The sequence below is a fragment of the Vidua chalybeata genome, chromosome Z (assembly GCF_026979565.1).
Source record: "Vidua chalybeata isolate OUT-0048 chromosome Z, bVidCha1 merged haplotype, whole genome shotgun sequence".
NCBI classification, from domain to species: Eukaryota; Metazoa; Chordata; class Aves; order Passeriformes; family Viduidae; genus Vidua; species Vidua chalybeata.
This window is the reverse complement of record NC_071570.1, coordinates 18,693,416-18,716,712: the sequence shown is the minus strand read 5'-3', so window position 1 is coordinate 18,716,712 and position 23,297 is coordinate 18,693,416. Positions and strand designations below refer to the sequence as shown.

The following is a 23,297-nucleotide window of genomic DNA, read 5'->3' as shown; positions in this document are numbered from 1 at the left end:
CTTGACCTTTCAAATCAGATCAGTCAATGCCTGGAGGTCACAAAAGACTTAATAAAATAAAGGGAAAAGTTGGCTGACAGCAATTTGTGAGCTGCTCCCCATGCCACCATGCATAATATGCATTTACAAAGACTTGTCATGGAGATGTTTTGCGTTCAGATTCCCTCTCACCAAATGTCTTGTCCTCTTCCCTGGCAGTAGCAATTCACCTTCTCGCACTGGGAGTGGTTGTGCAGTGAATAGGAATGCAGGACAATCCCAAGACTGCTTCAGGATGCCCATGGCCATTAATTCTGTGGCTTAAGAATATACTGGAATTTCTTCATCTTTTCAACAACCAAGGAATTTCCTTCCCTGTTGAGTCAATTTTATTTTGTTAGATATGGGCAATATGTCTTTTATGAACAGGGATAAGCCCAGGAGTATTTCCCTGTCCAGAAGGTCATAAAATATTAAGAATAACTGCTTTACATGTTCACAAATGTGTTCCTGTATGATATCTGAAATGTGAGTGTGCTCTTAACACCCTACAAAAAATACTGAGTCCTAACTTTATCTGAATTCCATTCTTTGCCAATGACATCTGTGGGGTTAAATCTTGGATTTTAGGCCTTTTGCATAATTGTATTCACAAATATATATGTAGGCTAGAAGAAACACATTAGAGTTAAAAAGTAAATTTTGTGGCTGCTTTTGGCACCAGGACTGATTTGAAGGACAGTTTGCTGACAGTCTGAAGTCAATTGACAAGGAGAAATAGACCTCAAATGGACTTCCAACACCCCCAACACCCCTCACACACTTGGGAAACTCATGAGTTTTTCTCATTGGCTTTTTGACTGGGTCTTGAATATCCACTGGCTGTCTGAATATGCAACCAGTGCCTCAGGACCAATTAGGGTTTTAGGCAGCTAATAAATGCTCCCCTAGTACCAACAACAACCAACTAGCAATTCTTTCATTTACTAATATTGTAAAGGCATCTTTGAAGTACTAGCACAGAAAACTGTTAGATTGCCTAGACCTCAAAAAAAAGGTGTTTTTGCAGACACTTATGTCTCCTATATGGAAACACACTGAAGAGGAGAGTATATATGGAGAGTGGAAGAGAAAAAAAGAAAAACTTTGGGGTTTCATACTGTTTACAGACTAATGCATGTGGGCGATGTCTTACTGTAAACACAGATGGCTGTGAACCATACTAGGTCATGCTGAGAAGCCAAGCATATATTTGCAGGCTTTTTATTCCCCACTGAAGCAATGGTTACTCAGCAGAAGGGCATATATTTGTAGTCCTTAAAATAAAATCTTCTTGATGAGACAGTTTTGAATTAAAATAAATTATAGATCCAGCAAGATGAAACTTAAGAATGATATGTCCGATCATGTTTTTTTTACTGACTGCAAACAAGGCCTGCAGATTTAGGTTTTGAAATTTTCTTATAAAGATGGAATAGGAAATGTAATGTCATGTCTCAAGTATTTGGAAGATTTTATGCCTGCTTGAGCCAGTATGCAAGGAAATTCATAATGGAAAACAAGGTAGAAGCACTGGGATGTAGCCACATAAAAAGGCAGATGGATAGAATGGACAAGACAGAAGATAGAGAACTAGTATGAATCTTGGGTAACGTTCTACTGTCTGTTTAGGTACATACTGACTGGATGACCTTGTGCTGGCTGCCCAGGCTTTCCTGCCACAGCACTATAACATGGGATAACAAGACTAACTTGCATAAGCAGGGTGTCATTAGGTTGGATACTGTCACAGGTATTTGCATAACCACATAAGACCATATAATTACCTAGAATATATATACACGCTACCTGCCTATAATAGGTCTGTGTACAGATAGCACAACCTCCAAAGGTCAACGGGCTTATCTCCAGATTAGTCTTGGCCTATAACTACATATTCCTCTCACTGGGAGCTGTGGGAGGTGAGGAGACCACAGAGACTCTTGTTCTACTGACAGTTTTTCCCTGGGTCAGTCAAACCACAGCTGCAGCCTTACTAGCTAACAATAACCAAATGTCTCCCAGGGAGCAGCAGTAGTACTTAAACCTGTGTTTAAGTTAACTTAAAATGTGCGGTTTAATTTCATGTTTCTGATATGGAGACACCATAAACACGTAGGACAGCTGAGACTGCAGCAATTCATTTACTTGTACTAGCTACAAAAATAAGATGCCATCATGTGAGGTTCTGCAGCACAAAATTGTTTTTTGCCATAATGGAAAACAAAGGAGAGTGCAAAGAAGCAGTTGACTAAACAGTGGTGGTTTATTTGTTCCTTTCCCTTGCATGGCTGGGTTGGTCCATGGCTCAGAGGAGGATATGGAGAGCATCATCAGTTAAGAAGTCCTGTATGACCAAGAGCCAGGCTCAGACAGCTGATGTCCAGAGGGCACGTTGCCGCAGGGAATGTGGACAGCAGACCTCCTGAGAACAACAGAAGTGGCAGTACAAATGCAGCCAGGGAGAAGAGTGTTTTGAGGACCAAATGAGAGCCATTCTTTGAGGGCACAAACCATATGCAACCATGCTCCTGTTCATATTGCTTATCTCAGTGTCTGCTTATATGCAGTAACTCTCAAATAATTCAATCAGTTGAAATTGTCCATTCAACAGAATGCATATTTATTAGCACAACAATAAGAGATATTTACTAAATCGTATTAGTTGTAGAAAATCTTATTAATTGAAGTATCACATAAGTCTCCAAATTACCATTGGTAAGAAAGTGAAGAAGCAACTTTTCAACATACTATTTAATGTTCAAAATTTTCTGTAACATCTACAAAGCTTACCTGCATGATCAGTGAAAAGAGGGGCACAGAGAATGCTCTCCTTGAATTCTGTGCTTAATTAGGCCTCCCTTGAGGCCTAACAGTGATTAGAAACTGCATTCCTCCTTCTTATACATTCCTTTTCTCTCCCTTTCATTGACAATAGTGCTGCTCTGATCATGCAGTAAGATGAGCTCCATGTTCCAGATGAAAAGAATGCAACAACAACAGCAACAAAACCTACAGGAATTAAAAACAGTTTTCAAATGTTTCACATGGACTGCCATTTCACGTTCCAGCTGTGCCATCTGGTCTCACAAAAGATCTGATTTCTTCCAAAAATGTCATGCAGCATAGCTTCCAGGGTAAAAATGAATTATAACAACTTCCCTTTTTCCTTTGACCTAGTCTAAATCTCTTCTACTATTTATTATCTGACATTCTTTATTTTAACAGGCTTTAGGGCAACACTTCCTCCTCTGCCACCTTGAGTTCAATTTTTTTTTCAGCTTGAAATACTATGTGTCTTTGAAGTAAACATAAAACAAGCGTATTAAACTTAGACAGTCCAGATTTCAGCTACTGAACACTACTTTTTTCCTAACAAAGAGTCATTGTTAGAAATTAAAATAAAAAATTTAACCTTCATATCCATGTGAAAAACTGCCATGCTGTCCCTATTTTAGAATGTCTAAATCTAGAACACATTTGCAATTGGTGAGTAATCACTAATGATTATCATCACTGGCATTCGATAGATTTGTTTAGAGGAATAGCTTCCAGTTTCTGATTGCAATGTACCTCCCTGAATTATGCCTGCATAATGAAAAATGCATGTGATTATTGCCAGTCATGTCACTAACCGCTGGGCTTTATTTAGTAGATTGAAAATTATTTTGTTGGCAAAGGAGTGGGAAGCCTGTGTTTAAGGAGGTTACCATGTATTTGGTTCAGAAGACGTCAAGGTTTGCTTTTACACTACTCTAGAGGGGCAAATTAATTTGCTTGGCAGCATGAACAGTCTATCTGCCTGACACAGCTGATATTTTTAATAATGAAGTGGGATGTAGTTTTCATGTCATACCATAAGGAGAAACGAGAATCTCTCTAGTAACTTGAACCAGAGCAAGATATGAAACGGATGATTGGCATGATGGATTTAACGCAGAATTCTAGAGAAAGCTACAGATGAAACAAAACACATTACAAGCAGGACAAAATCACAGAGTGCTTCTAAACTCACTTTTATGCTTGTGGTTTAACCCCAGCTGGCAACTGAACACCACAAAGCCACTTGCTCATTCCCCCATCAGCAGGACTGGGAGGAGAATCAGAATGGTAAAGGCTAGAAAACCCATGGGTTGAGATAAAAACAACTTAATAGGTAAAGCAAAAGCTGCACATGCAAAGAAAGCAAAACAAGAAATTAATTCACCATTTTTCATGTTCAGTCATCCTCAGGAAAACAGGGCTCCGTTGTGCATATTGGTTACCTGGGAAGACAAATACCACCACTCCAAATGTCCTCCCACTTCCTGCTTCTTCCCCTGTTTATATGCTGAGAATGATACCAGTTGGGGTCAGCTGTCCTGGCTGTGTCTCCTCCCAGCTTCCCAGGCATTCCCGGTCTTCTCACCAGCAGAGGAGTATGAAAAGGGGAATAGGCCTTGGCTGTCAGTATTAACAAAAACATCTATTCAGAACCATTTCTTTCCTTTTCTACAATTAATTTTTTTAATTATGCCAAAGTGTACAGATTCATATCTGGTAACTATAGCATAAAATAACTATAGAAATTACCCAGCTGGTGCATTGAAATACCTTTCTGAAGTTAAAGACAGAAGGATATTATCTATTAAATTTCTAGGCTACTAAAATTTCAAGGCAGGTTAGTTGAAATTGGCTCATTTATTTAGGACTTTTAAACTATAAGAGTTCAAAACAGGGTATTTTTTTAGATGGATAAAGTCTTCTGTATTTCCAAGACAATGAAATTCACACTGATATCAAATGCATCTTGATTTTCTTTGAAATATTTTTTTCCCAGCGAAGTGTTGTGTACTTCTGTAATCAGCCCTCCAAAGCTATAAAACAGAAATTAAACACTCCAGCCATGAATTATAGATTTGTGTGAGAAGGTTCCCTCCACAGTCTTCAAAGGAAAGTTCAGGACTGGAGGGGACACATTGTGCAAATGAAAGACTTGCAAATGAAAGATCTTCAGCCAAAGGGAGAAAATTGATCAGGTAAGACACCTTGCAGAAGCTCAGCTATAGTCCTTCAACTATACTTCAACTTGAAGGGAAAAAGTGCCTGGAAGAAGTCTATAGCTCCTTAGGTCTTGTACAAGTACACTGGTAGTTGACACTGGAAAAAGGCTAAGAAATTTTGTTGTCATGCACCCTATCCCTGCAAATCTGCACCTTTTATGTACTATTTTACCTTCTTAAGCAAACTGGTATGTAAAACTGTATTAGTAAACACTTTCTTATATATGTAGAAAATGTTTCATTAGATATGTAACTTAGCTAGTCCCACAAAAGATTCCTATGCCATAAACCTGTAGTTTGGCCTTAGACAGTGAAGTCTTGTTGACTGTCATTGAGATTCAGATCAAATTTTCTGGAAAGAATACCTAAACTTTTGATGACGGAAAAAATTTGGCAGAAATTTCCTGGAACAAAAATATATATGATATATGATATATGATATATGATATATGACATATGACATATGACATATGTATATGTATATGTATATGTATATGTATATGTATATGTACAGTGTGAACCTTGAAAAGAGACCCCAACCAGGGGGATCAAGTACATAATATATCCTACATCTTATAAGTTTTGAATTTAATTTTCCCTATTGGCGCACTTCATTGTTTATTCTAATAGTCTACTCAAATTCAGCCGCCAGAATGATGTGGTTCAGCAACATCTAAAAACTAAACCCCTGTTTGATCTGGTTTGGATTATATGCATCCCTATCATCATTCTCTTCAGCTTTTCTTTTTCAACTTTCATCTGTTTTAATGGCAGGCAAGCACAAGCATTAGAAATAGATGAAAACCGTTGAGGGAAATCATTCTGACTACTCAACATTCATAAGAGGAAAGTATCCTGTACTCATTTGATTCTCAATTAAGTTATGTGAGAGCAATATTCAGACATGAAAAAAATCAGAAATTACTAATCACATATGTTTCCTTCCTTTTTTGTTTTCATTAGGTTTGGGTTTTTTTAGTTGTTTCTGTTTACCTTGTGTGAGAGCAAAACAACATAATATATACTCTGGCAAAACAACCTGCTACCCTTGGGAAGTCCTCTCACTTTTGAGAAGAGGTGCAAAAATCATCTGAACCAAATGTGAACTGAACCAAAAGTGAATTAAACACCTGTCTTTGGACAGAAATATATTTTAGTTACACAGCTTTCAAATTGCCTGCAATTTTTCATATTTAAACAAAGATCCATGTAGATCCATTATGATGCATTACCATGCATTAATATTTTATTGTATTTATTGTAAAAGTAATGTAAGATATGTTTTGTCCCAACTATAGCTACATTTTAGGAATGCAACATTCTTTTTCAGGTGTAATAGTAAAAGATGCTATTGGCTGACTTTGAGAGTCTTTGATGCAAAGATTGTTGCACCTCTAGACCACTCTTCATTGTCATGGGAATTTTGGAAACAGTGACAGGACAAATGTTTCTAGGCCTTCCCTTTTGTTCCCACTCCTGGTGGGAACAACTGTCCTGATGAAACCCTGTGTACGATTATCCTATAAACACTACAGCTTAGCATATGCCAAGTTTAAAAATCCTTGCTCAGAAGGGTTTGGGCAGTGCTTTCAACTGGGTTTGATCAGTTCTTTGTGTGCTGCTGTCCAGAACAAAGGCCAGAAGCAGAGTGCATGGCAAAGGAAAAACTGACAACTGTTGAAAGCTCATCTCCCAAAATTATAGCCCTCTGCATAGTTCTGTAATTGCTGCGCTGACACAGTCAGTGCTTAAAAAATGGTTACAATGTTCCTTGCCTGCCAAGGTACAATGGTAACATAGAGCTCAATCTTGGTGTAATGAACAAGGATGAAGCTAATTCTAAAACACTGAATAAAAATGACGTTCAACACCAGTTTGCCAAAGGTATTTTTAGACTACTTACAAACACTAAGTTTGTTAGTCATGATACTCCACTCGAGCTTAAGTGATAATCATTGTGATCATCACTTGGATTGAAGTGGAAGCCCAGTAAATTCAATGACATGAGGTAGGACTGAGACTGCATAAAATTTGATTTATGATTAAGCCACAAAACTACCCTTTAATAAGCATTCTTATGTCATTATATTAAGGCTTTGCCTGTTAGAGGAAGTACTATTCAATACTGGCATGGAATGTGATTAGCTTCACAAAAGTTTATGTGCTTCTGAAGTTGTGTGAATCAAGAAAGGAAAGAAGTGTGTTTCTTGTGTTAGGAGACTAGCCTGGAACTCAGGGGTTTAGTCTTTACTTCAGATTCACTGGACCATTTAGGACCGGCTTCTCAAAGTTGTTATATATCCACAGTGTTACTGACTGTAGCTGTAATTGTGAACATGGAAGCTCTGAATATTAGTCTTTCAAGCTCACAGGATACCACAGTACTACAAAATACCAACGACACATTGGTTACAATTTTACGTGATTCCTCTTGCAAGTACAGTACTTTCATTAGTTTGTTTTCCAGTTATCTTTTGTACTATCTTCACTTCTCTAACTCAGTGTACTTTCAATACTCTTTGGATTTCAGCACTTACTACAGAATTCAGCCAAATACCTGCAGTTTATACTCCTTGAGTTGTTCATGTGTCCTTCATTGCTTTATTATTGAATTATTAAAGTCTTTCCAGCAGAGAAAAGTAAATACTTCTTGGAAAACTTGAAATCCTCATGGGCCTTATGCCTAGTATATAAAGGGCAGATTAATTCCAAGCTATAAAAATAAACAGCTCTCTTTGTTCTTAAGGGGATTTGGATTGAGTGGAGTGGCTTTATAAGTATATGATTGCTTAGTATTGAAGTTTGGAAACAAAACAGAAAAAGTATTATCCATTCATGTTTAAAAATTACCAGCTTTGGTATTTTCAACTTAGCCATTCCTTGAGCTTCTTATTAAGTCTTCCTACTTGAGGTCTGTGTACTTTACAAGTTTGGATTTTTTTTTAATGAATACAGAAGAACTTCAGAATCAAACCCACCACGAGGAGAAGGAAGAGAGGCAGTGAGGGAAATTCATGTATCTAACTGAAAAGCCCAGGGGATTATGCCAAAAAGCATGAATACTTACAGCACAGCAGCCTCTAGCCCCTTCCAAATCTCGCTACCCTCGGTGACACTGCTGTGTTTGGCAGTGACTGCCCTTGTGCTGGGGAATTCTGTGATGTCATTTTCACATGGTCTTACAAAAAAACCCTGCCCACTGATTTCCACAGTGTTTGGTTTTCTAAGGAAGGTTTTTGAAAGAAGTATCTTATTTCCTTTCTATGGAATATTAAAAATCCTTGATAGATTTCTGGAAGAGTTGCAGGATTAAACCTGCAACTCTTGGCTGAAATTCCTCCCACCTGTTTATGTCAACACTGCATTTAGATCAGTATAGCCCTGTCACTTCCACCCTAGATGTGGCTACATCAGATAAGTGATGGGGTGTTTTCAAATTTCAGGTAATGTTGCAAGTGCACAAAGGGGAAAGGTATGTTCATAAAATAAACAGAGCATAGGCAATTACAACAAACACATAACAAGGCAGGCATGGCCTTGGAAATTGGAATGATATTCCTCATGGGACAACTCATAGATTTCAGGGAGTATTCAACAGGAAGTGAGGGCAACAGCCCTTAATCAAGAGCTTCTTCCAGAGCTGAGGGTTGTCATGAAGCACAAAAGTGATGGATGAAGAAAGCAGAGGGTGTAACTGAAGAAGGAAACAGAGACTGTCTATACTTACAGGAAAAATGGAGCTTAGCAAAATTTTCATAATGAGGAATAATAACTACAATTAAGAGGCAGAAGTTAATGAGAGCTAATAAAAGAATTCAGCATTGAAATGCAGTGCAAATCTAAATATAACTGTGGGAGGTATAAGGGTTTTAGGCCACATTGTTATTGCTAAGCAAAGCAAAATATGCTCTGGCTGAGCTTTCTTACATTCTTAACTCCCCCTATACCACTTTGCTTTGTGAAACTAGGAGGCAAATATAACCTCCTCTCAGCATTCTGCCCATTCCATATAGCATGCAAAAACCCAGCCTCCTTTCATTAACTTTTTCAGGTTTATCTTCACCCTTTCCTTCAACAGCATCTGATAATGCACTTCTTTTCCCAGCATTAGTTTTCTAGTTAGAGAAGTGAGAGGAATAGCTGAGATAGCTGGAGTTGTTCATAGTTGTTCTCTATGGAGAAAAGAAGGCTTCAGGGAGACTTCACTATGGCCTTTGAGTACTTCAAGGGGAGTTACAAAAAGGAAAAAGAGTTTTTATAAAGGCAGATAGTGACAAGACAAGAGACAATAGTTTAAAATTGAAAGAAGGCAAGTTTAGATTAGATGTTAAGATAAAATCTTTACAGTGAGGGCTAAGCACTGGAGCAGAATGACCAGAAAAGTTGTGGACGTCCCATCCCTGCTACTATCCAAGACCAGGCTAGACAGGGCGTTAAGCAATCTGTTCCACTAGAAGGTATCCCTGTTCACAACAATGAGTTTTGTAACTAGATGATCTTAAGGTCCCTTTGAACTCAAACCATACTTTGATTCTCTGATTCCATTAATATTTTGTCTTGAAGCAAGTGCAAAGGCTGTGGTTCAATGGGTATGTGCATCAGGTCTATCAGGTTAGGGCAATCCAGATTTACTTGTCTTTCTTAACACGTTATGCTCATGTCAGCTTTGTCACACTACTTCAGTGGGGAATTCCCAGATGGTTGGCACATATATATCCTTTTAAAGTGTTGGTATGTTAGGTAAAAGGTTTATGTATCTCATTAGCCTTCTTCATTGTACCAAGGTATTAAGTTTTCACTTCGGGAGGAGAATAAGCATATTTAAAGGAGCTTGCAGCCAGGTGGGGATCGGTCTTTTTCCCCAGATAACAAGTGGCAGAATGAGAGGACAGTCTTAAGCTGTGCCAGTGTTTTGTTTTGTTTGTTTGGGTTTTTTGTTTGTTTGTGTTTGTTTTTTTTTTGTTTTTTTTTTGTTTTTTTTTTTTTTTTTGGAATTGTTCTCTCCCTAGCGAAGGCTGCCCAGCGTTTCCTGCCTGGGAAACAGGAGAGGCTCTGCAGCCGCTTTCCCGGTCACGCGGCAGCCTCCGCTCCCGGCCCACGCCCCGCCCGCGGCCCGTGACGCGCCTGGCGGGCCGGACGGAGGGCGGGCTCCGGCGGCCATGGCGGCGGCCGTGGCGGAGGCGGCGGCGCCCGACTACGAGTCAGCGGAGCTGTACACGCGCTCGTTCCGCGTGGGCGCCCTGGGCCTCAGCTGGCGGCGGCTGCTGGGACCGCCCGACCTGTCGCTGGCGGCGGCGGCGGAGGAGGAGGAGGTGGACGCGGCCGTGGCGGCGGCGCTGGGCTGCGCGCCGGGCACGGCGGCCGAGCTGCGCGCCGTCTGCAGGTGGGGAAGCCCGGCTGTCTGCAGGCCCGGATTTGCGGCTCCGGTGTGAGGGAGATGCCGGTGGCCTCGCTCGGCGCTGGTGCGGGGAGGTGGCTGGTGCTGTCGCCGGATGCCGCGGCGGTTCCTCGGGAGAGGCGGAAGGTGCTCGGGCAAACCGCTTCAGAGCAGCCTCTTCCGGGCCTGTGGCACGCGTTTGTTTCTATTTCCCGAGCATATACACTATTTCCCAGAGTCATACACTGTCGGGGGGGTGGAATGGACCTTAAATCCATATAGCCCGATGCCATGTCCAGGGACGCATTCCACTAGACCAAATAGTTTAGAACTTCATCCAGCCTGGCCGTGAATACTGCCAGACTTCCAGCATCCACAACTTCTCTGGATAACCTGTTCCAGTGCCTCACCACCCTCACAGTAAAGAATTTCTTCCTAATACCCAATCTAAATTTGCTCCTTTCTCATTCGTACTGAACACTCCTGCTCCTGTGTAGTACAGTTCCTTATGAAGACTTGGTCACCAACATCTCTGCAGGCCAAAAATACTGCAAAGGCAAACGGTTTTTCTGGAGGGTAGTGCACCAGTTGTGGGAATTTTGTTACATCGGTGAATTTGAACAAACAGTTTGGTGCTTAAAGTTGCATGGGTAAACATTTAGCAACATGGTACTGGTTAAGTACTTAAAGGTACCTGAATGTTTTAATGGTTTTAGGAGACCGCAGTTGTACAAGAAACATGTACCTTATATGAAGAAATAAGCCGGCATCTGTTAATACATAACAAAGAATCATAAAATCACAGAATGGGTTGGAAGGGACTTTAAAGATCATCTTCCAGTCCCCCTGCTGTGGGTAGGAACAACTTTCACTAGAGCAGGTTGATCAAAGCCCCATCCAGCTTGGTCTTGAATGCTGCCAGGGATGGGCAGCCACAGCTTCTCTGGGCAACCTGTTCCAGTGCCTCAACACCCTCACAGCAGAGAACCTCTGCCTAATACTAATCTAAGCCTACACTCTTTTAGTTAGAATCCCTTAAAAACATCATTTAGAGTAGTTCAGGTAGCTGGCTGCATACAGTACCTGTTGAGTGTCTCTTGGTCCTTAGCCTCCACTGACTTGTTTTTCTCAGGGCTTGTGGTGAAGTCAGAGGTATGTAAATGCTTTGTGGGTGTTGAAGCAGCAGCAAATCTAACACGCCATGGCTGGAAGACTTTCAGGTCATGTGGATAGTAAGAATTGTCCTTCACCTGTAGAAAAGGCCTGATGTCAGGCAGTAATTCCTGTAGAAAGCATCACAGTAATTTATCTGTAGTCTGTCAGTAAAGGAAGACATGTCAGTTTTCTGATCCTATCTGCATAGCTTTGTGCTTCGCCTGTCACAGTTCTGGTGATTAGCATAAATTTTTACCATTACTAGACTTAGTAAAAATAGAGGATGATGTTGTTTTAAAGAAAAAAAAAAGTATTCTGGTGTGGCAGAAACTGTGACAATTATTCTGTAAGCTCTTCCAGTGTAGATGGTCTCTGATTGCTCCTGTGCTGTGCCTTATTCTCTGTGGCAACTCTGTTGCCTGAACCATTAGCTGTTTTCATTTGAATTCCAAGAAGTTTTCCCTTTGGTTTCTTTATTTTCCCCCACATTCCTTCTGCTTTTTTCTTCTGTTCTGCTTTCTTCAGTTTACACCTGCTGCATTTCACTTGCTGTCTGCATTTGCTGGTGTTACAGAGCAATGCTCTCTGCTTGAGGTTAAGTGTACTGTGGTCATTTGGGAAAGAGAAAAAAGATTGGTGATCTATGAAGGCAACAGAACTGATCATCTGGCAGCCTTTTGTTGGCTTTGCAGGAGAATGAAGCTAAAACTGCACATCCTGATGTGACCTTTCCCCTGTTCAGACTAGAAATCCCAATCTGTAATCTCCATGTGCTTTTGCTTTTAAATTAAATAGCCCTATCCTCTTGAGTCTCTCCTTAATTTGTGAACCTCAAGTCACTACCTCTGATCACTTTCACTCTGAGCTGCTCTGAGCTGCTCATACACCTCTCTTGAGGAGAGACGAGAACACTGGGCTACACCAAGATCTGTTCTATGATATCGTGGGATCACATTTATTACTGGTGTAAATATACCTTTATAAGTGCTGAAATGAGCACATAATGGATATAAACAGATTTTTCTGACTCTACTTCTAAGGAAACTTCTGACAAATTAAGTAGGTTTTCTTTGGGTAGAAGAGAGGAAGACGTGGATACTCCTACATCTATTTTTAAATTTGTGTTGGATTAAAATAATCTTTCATGGATTCAGCATGAAGTTTTTCAATATCTATCATTAAATCTTTTTTAGAGTAGTGACATAGTGTACATTTAAGTATACCTGGCAATGTAGAGTCTTCTGGTGAGGAGAAGTGGTATCATGTTTAAATGCTATTTAATGCCTTGAGCACTCCAGTGCAATGTGGTTATTGTGTTTTTTTTTTTTTTTTTTACTTGGTTGGTTTGATTTTTTTAATTTGGTTTTTGGGCTTGTTGAGGTTATTTTGGTGGTTTTGTTTGTTTTTGTTTGTTTTGTTGGGTTTTGTTTATTTGTTGGTCCATGTTGTTGTTTTTTCCTTGTTTGGTTTTTTGTGTATTATTATTATTTTATTATTTTCTTTCTGTAATACGTTCCTGCAAACAGTATGCAAGAAAAAATTTGTGTCTTCCCTCACTTGCATTTGACTCAGTAAGAATGCCTTGCATATTGCTCAAGTGTTATGCTGATAATCATCATAGAGATTGCTCATGTTTTCATCAGATCTTAAACAGGTGTGAAATTGTGTCTTTACCTGGAAGATTCCAGCAGTAATTCTCTTAAATAACCAAGGTGTCAAAAGAATAAAATTCTAGGTTTTGTTCAAATGCCTTACGAGTCTGTGAGCAAAGAAGTTTACCTTGGTATTTGTAATTGGTGCTTGAGTGACTGAAGTCCTTGAATGTTGGAGATGCTGAGTTATGTTATTCTGTTTTGTCTTCTGGATGATGTGTTGCTTGCATGTATAATAGGGCAGGCTAAGCCTCAAATCACTGTGGGTTTTAGGTAGGTCAAGAGAGGCGAGACTTGCAGGTACCTTATTCAACTTCAGCCCTAATTCACCTTCTTGTTTTATTAGAAGGAGTAGTTGTAAATATCTCTTGGGACGTGTTATAAAGCTGCATTAAGCTAGCATTAACGTCTTAACGTATTAGTATTTCGTGTCTTGTGGTATTAGTGTATCAAAGGTGATGAAAGTGCTACCTTTAAAATATGTGCAATATAAAGAGTAATATGAACACTGTAACAGCTTATTATAGTATTATTATAAAGTATCAGGCCAAATAGTAAAATATCTTTGAATTTCTAAAAGAGAAAACTTGTTGTGCTCCTGGAATATTCTGGGAAAAGTAAAGTCACAGACTTTGAAGACTTCATTGGTAGTCTGCTTCCAAGTCTACATTTCCAGAGAGTTCTCTTTGGCCTTTTTGTTTCTGATCACCTAAAAATATCTTTGTAGGGGACATAAATTTAATTTGTGCATGCAGGGAATAGTCTCTGTGGGGACACAGTAGGATCCCAAGCTTGTGGCAGTCAGGAGTGTCGTGTTCCTAGTGAAAATTCTGTATTGCACACACTTCCATGTCTTAGGTGTCTGACAGTAATTTAGCCTTAATTTCTGGAGGGATTAGTATATAATTCCTGTTTGTAAATCCTAGTCCAAGTATTGCTTATGTTGTTCCACTGGCAGCAGTGGAGTTATGCAGGGGGAGCTCCAGCATGGCCTGTGTGTAAGCAGAACAAAGCCTTTCAAGACTTCAGTGCATGTGATACAATGACATACATAATTAACTAGTAGACTGACTTTTAATATCAAAAAAGGTGCTCTGCTTTTCCTTCAGAAATTGAGGATTTCTGACTTTTCAAGAATGAGAAGTGGCAGTACCAATGCTTGCAAGGTTCCATGGAACTTGTCAGAGGTTCAGTGTATCCCTTTAGATTAAGTAGCTTTCAGTCGTCACAAGGAAAAAGAGGAAGCAGTTTTAATGTCAATTATTTTAGATAGTGTCTTTTTGTAGCAGCTTTTCTGGGGATTTAGTTTTTTCCCTGAAACAGATAATTAATGGTCATGGTGTGGCCAGAGATCCTGCCCAGAGCTATGGGAAGAAAGAAAAGCACAAGTATTGTTAGTAAGTTCTGACATACTTTTGGTGGGTTCTGGCATAGAAGGGAAATAGGAAACTATCACCTTTGATGTGAGTGAAACTTCACAGTATTAGGTAATAAACATTTTCAGATCCTGCATATAATTCCTGTGATGTTTAAAGAACTGAATACAAAGTTATTTCCTCAAAATGGTATATTTATATGAATATTATACATATTCAAGTGACATGGGCTCTCTGGTGAATGGGATCACTGATCTATGTGCTGGGAGACTTTGGATAAATAATTTGGTCATATTGTCAGTTTTACAGAAAGGGTCAGTTGTGAGTTGATTTTTCTGTCAGGGGATATCCTTTACTTGATTATGTGAGCTGCTCATAACACAGTGCTATGCTGCCTGGAGAACAACCCCATCTAAAAGGTTGAACTGTGTTCTCAAAAGTGCTGTTTTCCATCTTTCTATTAGTTAGATTACTATTTCGCAGCTGTGTTTCAGTCTGTTTGACACAGGATTAACTTGTCTGTCTCTGCCTGCATTTCCTCAAGTGGGAATCTAAGGATAAGGTCCATTCTGTTTCCAGGAGGTTGTGGCTCATTACTGCAAAGTTCCTTTTAAAATGATGCTTCTGAAAGAATCCCATTTTCCCAGTAACTTAAAAAAATATTTTGAGATGAAAACTGTGAAACAGAGTTTAAAACTTTGTATGTTGGTGAATGGTAAGTAACTAAACAATAGTAAATTCATATTACTGTCAATACAGAATGACTTTATTGGCTCATCAGAGCAAAGCCATCTGTCCACAATCAAAATTTTGTCTCTGACTTTTGCTTATTGTCAGCAGGTAACAGCTGATTCCAGATTTCTATTTCTCAATTACTTTGTATTCCTATCAGTTCCACTCCAAAGGGTTATACATCACTGTAGTGATATTATGGTTGACATGGGGAATGTTATAAGATTATAATGAAAAAGAAAATAATGGAATCATAAATGTTATTGAGGATAAATGTTACAGTCCAAAAGGTTTTCCTGGAATTCACCAGTGGTAGTTTTGTCCCATAAAGAGATGGGTTTGCACAAGAGTTTGCTGGGATTCAAACTGCGGGTGGATTTAGGCACTTGAGTAATCTCTGCCTTTAAATGGTCTGCAAAAGTGGAGAGACAAAAGCAATCAAGTCTGTTCTCTGTTTTAAATTTTTTTTTCCTCAGGCTATTTTTAAGCTGAATAAAATTCTATTGTGATTAATGCGAAATTCTTCTGGGAAGGACTGCAGAGGAGGGGATGTACATATGATGATTCCTCTGAATCTGGTGTGCTGCAGTGCACAACCTGAAATGGGAACTCATAAATATGACCAGGTAGTGAAACCACCTCCAGGTTCCTGCCTCTCATACTTCTACACAGATGGTGAGAAATCACTGCCATGTCCAAAGAGGATAGCTCTAGATTTAGATAAGATATCAGGTAAAACTTGTTTACTTTGTAGAGTGGTGAGGCACTGGAACAGGTTGCCCAGAGAATTTGTGGATGCTACATTCCTAGAAGTGTTCAAGACCAGGTTGGATGTGCCCCTGAGCAACCTGGTCCAGTGAAAGGTGTCCCTGCCAATGCTGATGGGAGGAATGGAACAAGATGATCTTTTAAGGTCTCTTCCAACCCAAACTGTTCTATGATTCTGTGATTCTATTTGTTATTTTTTTGTTGTTCTAGCATTGATATGTTAATGTCTTCTGAAAAAGAAGAGGACTCAGATGTTATTCCTGAAGATAGCAGCTTGCTCACTCTTCGGTATGCTGTTACAGTACTCTCACAGTACCCTTATTTTGGGTGGGGTGAAAAATCAGAACGGATGTATGGCTGGCTGCTTGTTCCCTTTACAGGCAGTGCTTTCTGAAGCACCGTACAAAAATACCGTAAGGGCGGAAACACCAGCTTATGATAGCAGCATTGGTATGAGTCTTCTGAATGTTGCTTAGGAACTTTTTTATTAAGATATACAGAATATGCCTTCTTTCTTATTGGAAAAGGATTTCTGGACCTAGGTGCTTCTGAAGTAGTGCCTAAGTTTGGAGTCTGCAGTGGCCTTCTGATGATCATGTGTGTGAGGTTCCTCCAAAGAAGCTTACCTCATACCTCTAGTAACTCACAGTCACGCTGTTTACAGCCAGACTGTAAGTACTGATGCTGCATCCAGATAACCTCTTTATCTGAGCCCACTCTGTTTTGTTAAGTTTTGTTTTGTTCATGGAATTTATTGATAAACTGGTGCATTTCAGAGGATAACCAGTATATGTAAGGTTTCTATCAGCTGGCAAACTTGGCCAGTTCAGGTCTTTGCTGTACTTTACATAGCACTAATGTAAAGAAATGTGTTTAGAAATGTGATCGGTGTTAAGCCTGATTGTTACTGAAAACACTTGTGGAGAGGTCTGGAGGACAAGTAAACTTGTCCTGGTTGTTAAGGATTGGGTGTTCATGCAGTGGTTGAATACATGTAATTTAGTAAGTATTCTACTTATGATATTCTTTCTTCTACAACTGATAATGAAGGTTTGTTTCTGGGTTTTCTAAAGTGTCTATGCTGTGGGGCTGAGAAAGAATATTTGTGGGTTGTTTCTTTCCTTGTGTTTTGCTTGAACATGAATTCAATTTTTTTGAAGTGGAAAGAATTGTTGAAACAATTTCTTCAAAGGTCACAAAGTGTTTTGTCCTAGGACAGCCTCTTCAAACAACATTTTGCTGTTTTTTGTTGTGAGTGTAAAATTGCTCACGAACAACATGTCATTTGCACACAAGGGGGAAAAAGCCCACAAGCTGAAATCCACAAGCTGGCCTGTGCACTATCAGGTTTTATGAGAGTCAGGAGATGAGTATTTTGTCTGTCCCACTAAGACAGACAGGAATCATGCTCTTTGAAAGCTGCTCTATAGTAGCTTGTGTCATTTAAAAATATGAAATTCTTGAAATTCTACGTGGAAATTGTTGAGTGAAGTTTTGTCTTGTGTTCCTGCCCCTCAGAATTAGAAAGAAGGCCTTAGATAGGAGAGAAGAAAAAATTATTGTGGATCGGGCTTGCAGACAAGAAACTCTTACCTATGAGATGGTAAGTTGCCTGTCATCTTATAGGCTCTCAAGACAGCCAAAATCCAACTTCTGCTTGTTTTTTTAATTCACCACTATGAAATGTACACTGTAAATGTTTGCAGATACAAGTTTGCCGGTAATGATTAAAGATAAAGAGATTTTATAGAAAGATAGGACAGGAAGTCTGCTCTTTACTGTCTGTTAATACTGGTTGTACTTAAGGAGGAACTCCATCTTGTTGCCACTATATTACTGCTTTTTTTTAAAAAGTGCTGTGAACTTACCGCTAGACATAGAGTTAGACAAAATGTGTAAAGGTTTTGCTCCTGGAGTCCAGCGTTGGAAACTAAGCTTCAGTGTGTAAATGATTGTGAGCTAGTTTCAGTAGGGCTGAGAGAAGAAAACAGTAACAGTGGTGGTAAATTTGTAATTCTGAGCTTTGTAAACTGAGTTTTTTCAGCCATTTTGAACTGCCGGGAACCAGGAGTGTAGTCATCAGCCCCTGAAAAACCTTATTGGAATTTTTTAACTGTGCTTAATAAGTTTGGGGTTTTTTAATGATTTCTTCTTAACCACTGTAGTCCTAAACAGCAAAACCTCATTTCATAAATGCTCATAAAACCATTAAAGTTAAAAGGATTTAGGATTGTTGAGCCCAACCATTACCTTAACATTGCCAGATCCACCACTAAACTGTGTCCCTAAGCACCACTTATACACATTCTTTGAACTCTTTCAGGGACACTGAAGTGCTAGAGTCCATGGCTTTAACTGCTGTAAAAATTAGGGGCATAAATGTAGTGAAGAAAGATCCTCATGTGACCATTAGACTTGTTTTTCCCCTTGAGGTTTCCTGGTCTGTTGTGAGTTACCATGTTTCAGCTGTTCAGAGACCCAGGCACATTATGTAAACAACATGATGCAACTGCTCTGCTGGGCTCTTAGTCTGGGGAATATCTGAGAAAATATTAGCAACAGAAACCTTCATAAAGGGTTTCAATGAATACTGCTGTGTTCTTTGCAAGAATGAGCACATGGTAATTTATTGCATTCTTTAAGCAAGCTGTGTCAGAGCTGTGATTCTGTGGCTGGGACCACAATGCCTTTGTACAGGAGGAGAGCAGTAAGAAACACGAGTTCGGAATGTGTCACATGAAGAAGGCAGGTGCAAGGCAGAGAACACAAGTATCTCTGCATCTCATAGGAGTACAAATTCCTGTTACTAAATCTGAGGAATACTTCATGCTGGTGGAAGGTGTTTGTGCAGGAGCACACTCTTGATTCACTGGAAAAGGAGGAAAAGGCCACAGAAAAGTACCTTCCTTCATTTTCACAGCTGGGCTGTGTCTTAAACACAAAGCAGGGTGGAAATGTAGGGATCATTTACTTCTTTTCTAAAACACAGTACTGTGTCAAGGGCAGTGATGGGTTTTGGGGTTTGATTTTGGAGAAATTGTGGCCTCCAGCTATGTCTAGCTTCCCTAATAAGAGGAAGTGTTGCACTGACTGTAATTTTCATGTATTTCATTCTGTGTATATTTTCTAGATTAACGTTTCCCAAATTAAGGGTTGCAATCCCCCTTTACATATGAAAGCATTCAAAGAGCATTTCAAAGCATTAAGTGGTGAAAGTTGGTAGCAGCTGGGTTCCATGAGGGCAGATTGACAGCAGCCTCTAATTCCTTTATGTGGGGCCTCTCAGTAGCCAAGGAGCAGCCAGCTGTCTTGCAACAAAGCTGAGAAATAAAGGAACATGCTTACAATTGGTAATTGGAGCAGTTTCTCACCTTTCCACCTTGGAGAAAGTAGGCTGCTTTCAGTTCAGAAGTCTACATAGTCAAAAATGAGTTAGCATTTCTCAGCATTTCTCGGACTGTTGCCCAGTGTTTATTATGTGTGTGTGTGTATACATCCATCCATCCATCCATATATATATATATACACATACATCCATATATATATATATATATATATATATATATATTTGCCAGTATAAGATATATGTGTGTGTGTGTATGTTTTTCTAGGAGTCACATGCAACTGGAAAGAGGCCAGACAATCCAACAGATCTAATTGAGGAGGGTGAACTACTTTTAACTCTGAACATATTTTATCCTGTTATATTTCAGAAGGTTGGTATGAAATTCTCTGTGTTGTATTCTGATTCTTTCCTATTCAGGTAATGTCTTGCTCTCCCAAGCAGTTAAAATCAGTGAGTCTACTGATGACATATGGTAAACTCTTCAATTCTGATAATTTCTTATGTCTTTTTCAGAATCTGGCTTTCATTCTGTTAGTGGTTTACATAACAAAACTTTTACAATAATTACACAGTAGTTAGTTTATTTTACAGAAAGCTCAAAACCTGAAAATAAATACATGAAAATTAAAGTATTTTTTCTTGATTTAAGTGAGCTCAGACTTCCTGTCTTTTCTGCACTTTCTGGTGGAGAATGTAACATTTGAGTTCCTGAATAAAACTGTTAAGTATCAGTCTTAGGAGAGGCTGTTCAGAGAAGTGATGTGACAGATGCTGCCAGTAATGACCTTAGGCTGTCAAATGAAGAGCAGTGCTGATGCAGATAAAGTTATAATTTATCTGGAGTTTGTATTCTGTGTTCTTTGTAGCATAAAGATCACAAACCCTACCAAACAGTCCTTGTACTGGGCAGCCAGAAGCTCACTGAGCTGAGAGACTCGATTTCCTGCGTCAGTGACCTCCAGATAGGTGGTGAGTTCAGCTGTCAGCCAGATCAAGCACCAGAGCATATCAGCAAGGTAAAACTTCCTATGTGGAGCTCTCTACCTGTATAGGAGTCTTGAAAACATAGAAGGAGAAGGCAGAGTTTTGCTTTGTTGTTTTTTCTACTAAATTCAGCTGCATTGGTTCTGCCTGTTGGTTGCACTGCAAGTAAATACTTCATAGCGGCATTGCCAAGATGACCTGTTTTGTGCAATATCAAGAAAAACATCATCATTGCTACTGCTAGGAAATGGAAACACAAGCAGTGAGTTTTGCATAGATATATTCCTGTGAACTAATTTTATTTTGAGCTGTATTCTGAAACACCAGAGGTAATAGCTTAATCCCACTAATAATAATAAGCTATATCATTCTACTGTACTTTGTTGTTTGCAACTGGATGCTAATCAAATATAGGGATGAAGATTATTCTTCTCTCCCAAAGTTGCTATGTATTCTCTGGATATGAGCAAAACAAGTCATCTAGTTGAAAATACTGAAATGAAATAATTTTGATTATACATCATATGACATATAATAATATCACAGAATGGTTTACATTGAAAGGGATTTGTGGACGTCATCTGGTCTACTCCCTCTGCTCAGGCAAGACCCTCTGCTCAAGGTGGTTGTCCATGACCATGTCCTGACATTTTTTGCGTGTCTCCAAGGATGGAGGTTGCAAAACCTCTTTGGACAGCCTCTGTCAGTGTTCAGTCACCTGTGTCAGTAAAGAAGTGTTTCTTGAGGTTCAGGGGGAGCTGCATGTATTTCAGTTTGTGCTTATTGACTCTGATCCTGTCACTTGGGACTGCTAAAATGAGCCTGGCTCCATCCTCTTTGCACCCTCCTTAGAGGTATCATGTATGTTAATGAGATTCCCCAACCTGAGCTTTCTCTTCAGGATTCTAACTCACAGCTCTCTCAACCGCTGCTTTTAGGAGAGATGCTGCAGTCCCTTTGTCTTCATGGCCCCTGTGGGACAATTTCTCCAGTATATCTATGTCTCCCTTCTACTGAGCAGTCAAGAACTGAAGACAGGCCTTTAGGTAAGGCCTCACTAGTGCTGAGGAGAACTGAAGGATTGCCTCCCTTGACCTGCTGGTGATATTTTATCTAATGCAGCACAGGATCCCATCTGCTCCATTGGCTGTCTTTGCTGCAAGGACACATTGTTGCCTCATGTTCAGTTTGGGATTTACCAGGATCCCTCGGTCCTTTTTGCCTAGCTGTTCTCCAGTGGAGTGACCCTCAGCATACAGTGAAGCATCAGCTTGTTTATCCCCAGGGGCAAGACTTTGCACTTCTCCTTGCTCAACCTCACCAAGTTCTTGTTGGCCCATTTCTTTGGGCTGTTAAGATCCCTCTGGCTGGCAACAGGATCATCTGGTGTATCAGCCACTCCTTCCAGTTTTGTGCCAGCAGCAGAGTGGGTAACGATAGCAGATAGAAGTGAATCAAAGAGTCTGAATGTAAAACACATTCCTACTACTGTGTCTTTACGCAGGTCATCTGAGAAGTCCTGTCTTTGGAAAAGCAGTGTCTGCTTTTCCTGTGTTTTGTCAGCCTAGATTTAATAGCTCAAAGAGACTTCGGCACAAATGAGCATCCCAGACTGGTCTGATCATGGAGAGTGCCTGGTTGTCCATGGTTTTCCCATACAGAATAAATAAGGAATCTTTATTGAGTCCCTGAAGGGTGGATGAGGGAGAAAAGGAGGCTCAAGGGAGACATTATCACTCTCTACAGCTATCTGAAAGGAGGGTGAAGAGGGTGTAGCCAGGTCAGGGGTCAGGTCTCCTGGGTAACAAGAGACAGGATGAGAGGAAATGGCCTCAAATTGCACCAAAGAAGGTTTAGATTGGATATTAGGAAACATTTCTTCACTGCAAGGGTGGTCAGACATTGGAACAGGCTACTCAGGGAAGTGGTGGAATCATCAGCCATGAAAGTGTTCAAAAATGTGTGGAAGTGGCATTTGGGACATAGTTTAGTGGTGAACATGGCAGTGCTGGGTTAATGGTTGGACTTGATCTCAGAGGTCTTTTACAACCTTGATGATTCTATGATTCTATTCCAACCACTTCTTGGGGCCTCAGCATGCATAGTGGCTGCTTTAGAAGACAAATGCTTTCACCATGAATGACCCCTTCCTCTTTTCCTCCAGCTCTAATTGCTGAGTGCAGCATCATATGATGTGGGATGTCCTTTGGGTCAGTTTGGATCAGCTGTCCCAGCTACATTCCCTCTCAGCCTCTCACCCAGTCCCAGCCCACTGGTCTTGGGGAGACTTGGAGAGACAGCCTTGAAGCTGTGCAAGCACTGCTCAGCAGTAGCCAAAACACTGGTGTTATCGACTCCCCTTTGCCAAAAATGCAGAACACGCACAGGGGCTGCTGTGAGGAAAGTTAACTCCATACCACATTAACTCTCAACACTAAATACTTCTTACTGAGGTGACAGAGAATTATTGAAGTCTTGTCCCCTGCACACATGTGCGCACAGGCACACATGCACAGTTACACAGGAGAGCACTTCCTTGTCACATCTGTATAAACAAGTCAGACAGGAAGTCTGGAGTTCTGGACAAATTCTGGAAGGTCCAATCACCTCACTTCTAGCATCTTAAAAGAAAATCTATCATCCTTCAAAATTCTTCCTTAATTACAAAGTTTGTCACATGTAGATAGTCCATTTTTAACGTTCTCTTCCATCAAAGATAATTAACAGTTTATGGCACTCATATAAGCAGTGCAAGAGTCATTAGATGCCAAATCAACTCCAGAAGCTGAGCTAAACATTAACTTGCAGTCACTGTGTTCTCCAAATGATATTTCTGAGTGCCACATT

The 23,297-nt window shown here is 40.0% G+C and overlaps 1 protein-coding gene across 7 annotated transcripts in view; it reads left to right on the top strand.

The window, feature by feature from the left end:
• Window positions 1–10,200: 10,200 nt before the first annotated feature.
• Window positions 10,201–23,297, top strand: part of SNAPC3 (small nuclear RNA activating complex polypeptide 3) — a 33,201-nt gene continuing 20,104 nt past the window's right edge. For 6 of the 7 annotated variants that reach the window (XR_008428660.1, XR_008428659.1, XR_008428661.1 and 3 more), the window contains exons 1-5: window positions 10,201–10,443; window positions 16,331–16,408; window positions 17,639–17,723; window positions 19,732–19,836; window positions 20,333–20,482. Coding sequence is in view for 2 of the 7 variants with exons in the window: in XM_053932315.1 (XP_053788290.1) it covers window positions 10,220–10,443; window positions 16,331–16,408; window positions 17,639–17,723; window positions 19,732–19,836; window positions 20,333–20,482 (642 nt within the window). In the remaining 5 variants the exon portion in view is untranslated. The remainder of the gene's footprint in view (window positions 10,444–16,330; window positions 16,409–17,638; window positions 17,724–19,731; window positions 19,837–20,332; window positions 20,483–23,297) is intronic. The other variant, XR_008428662.1, reaches the window with a different exon arrangement.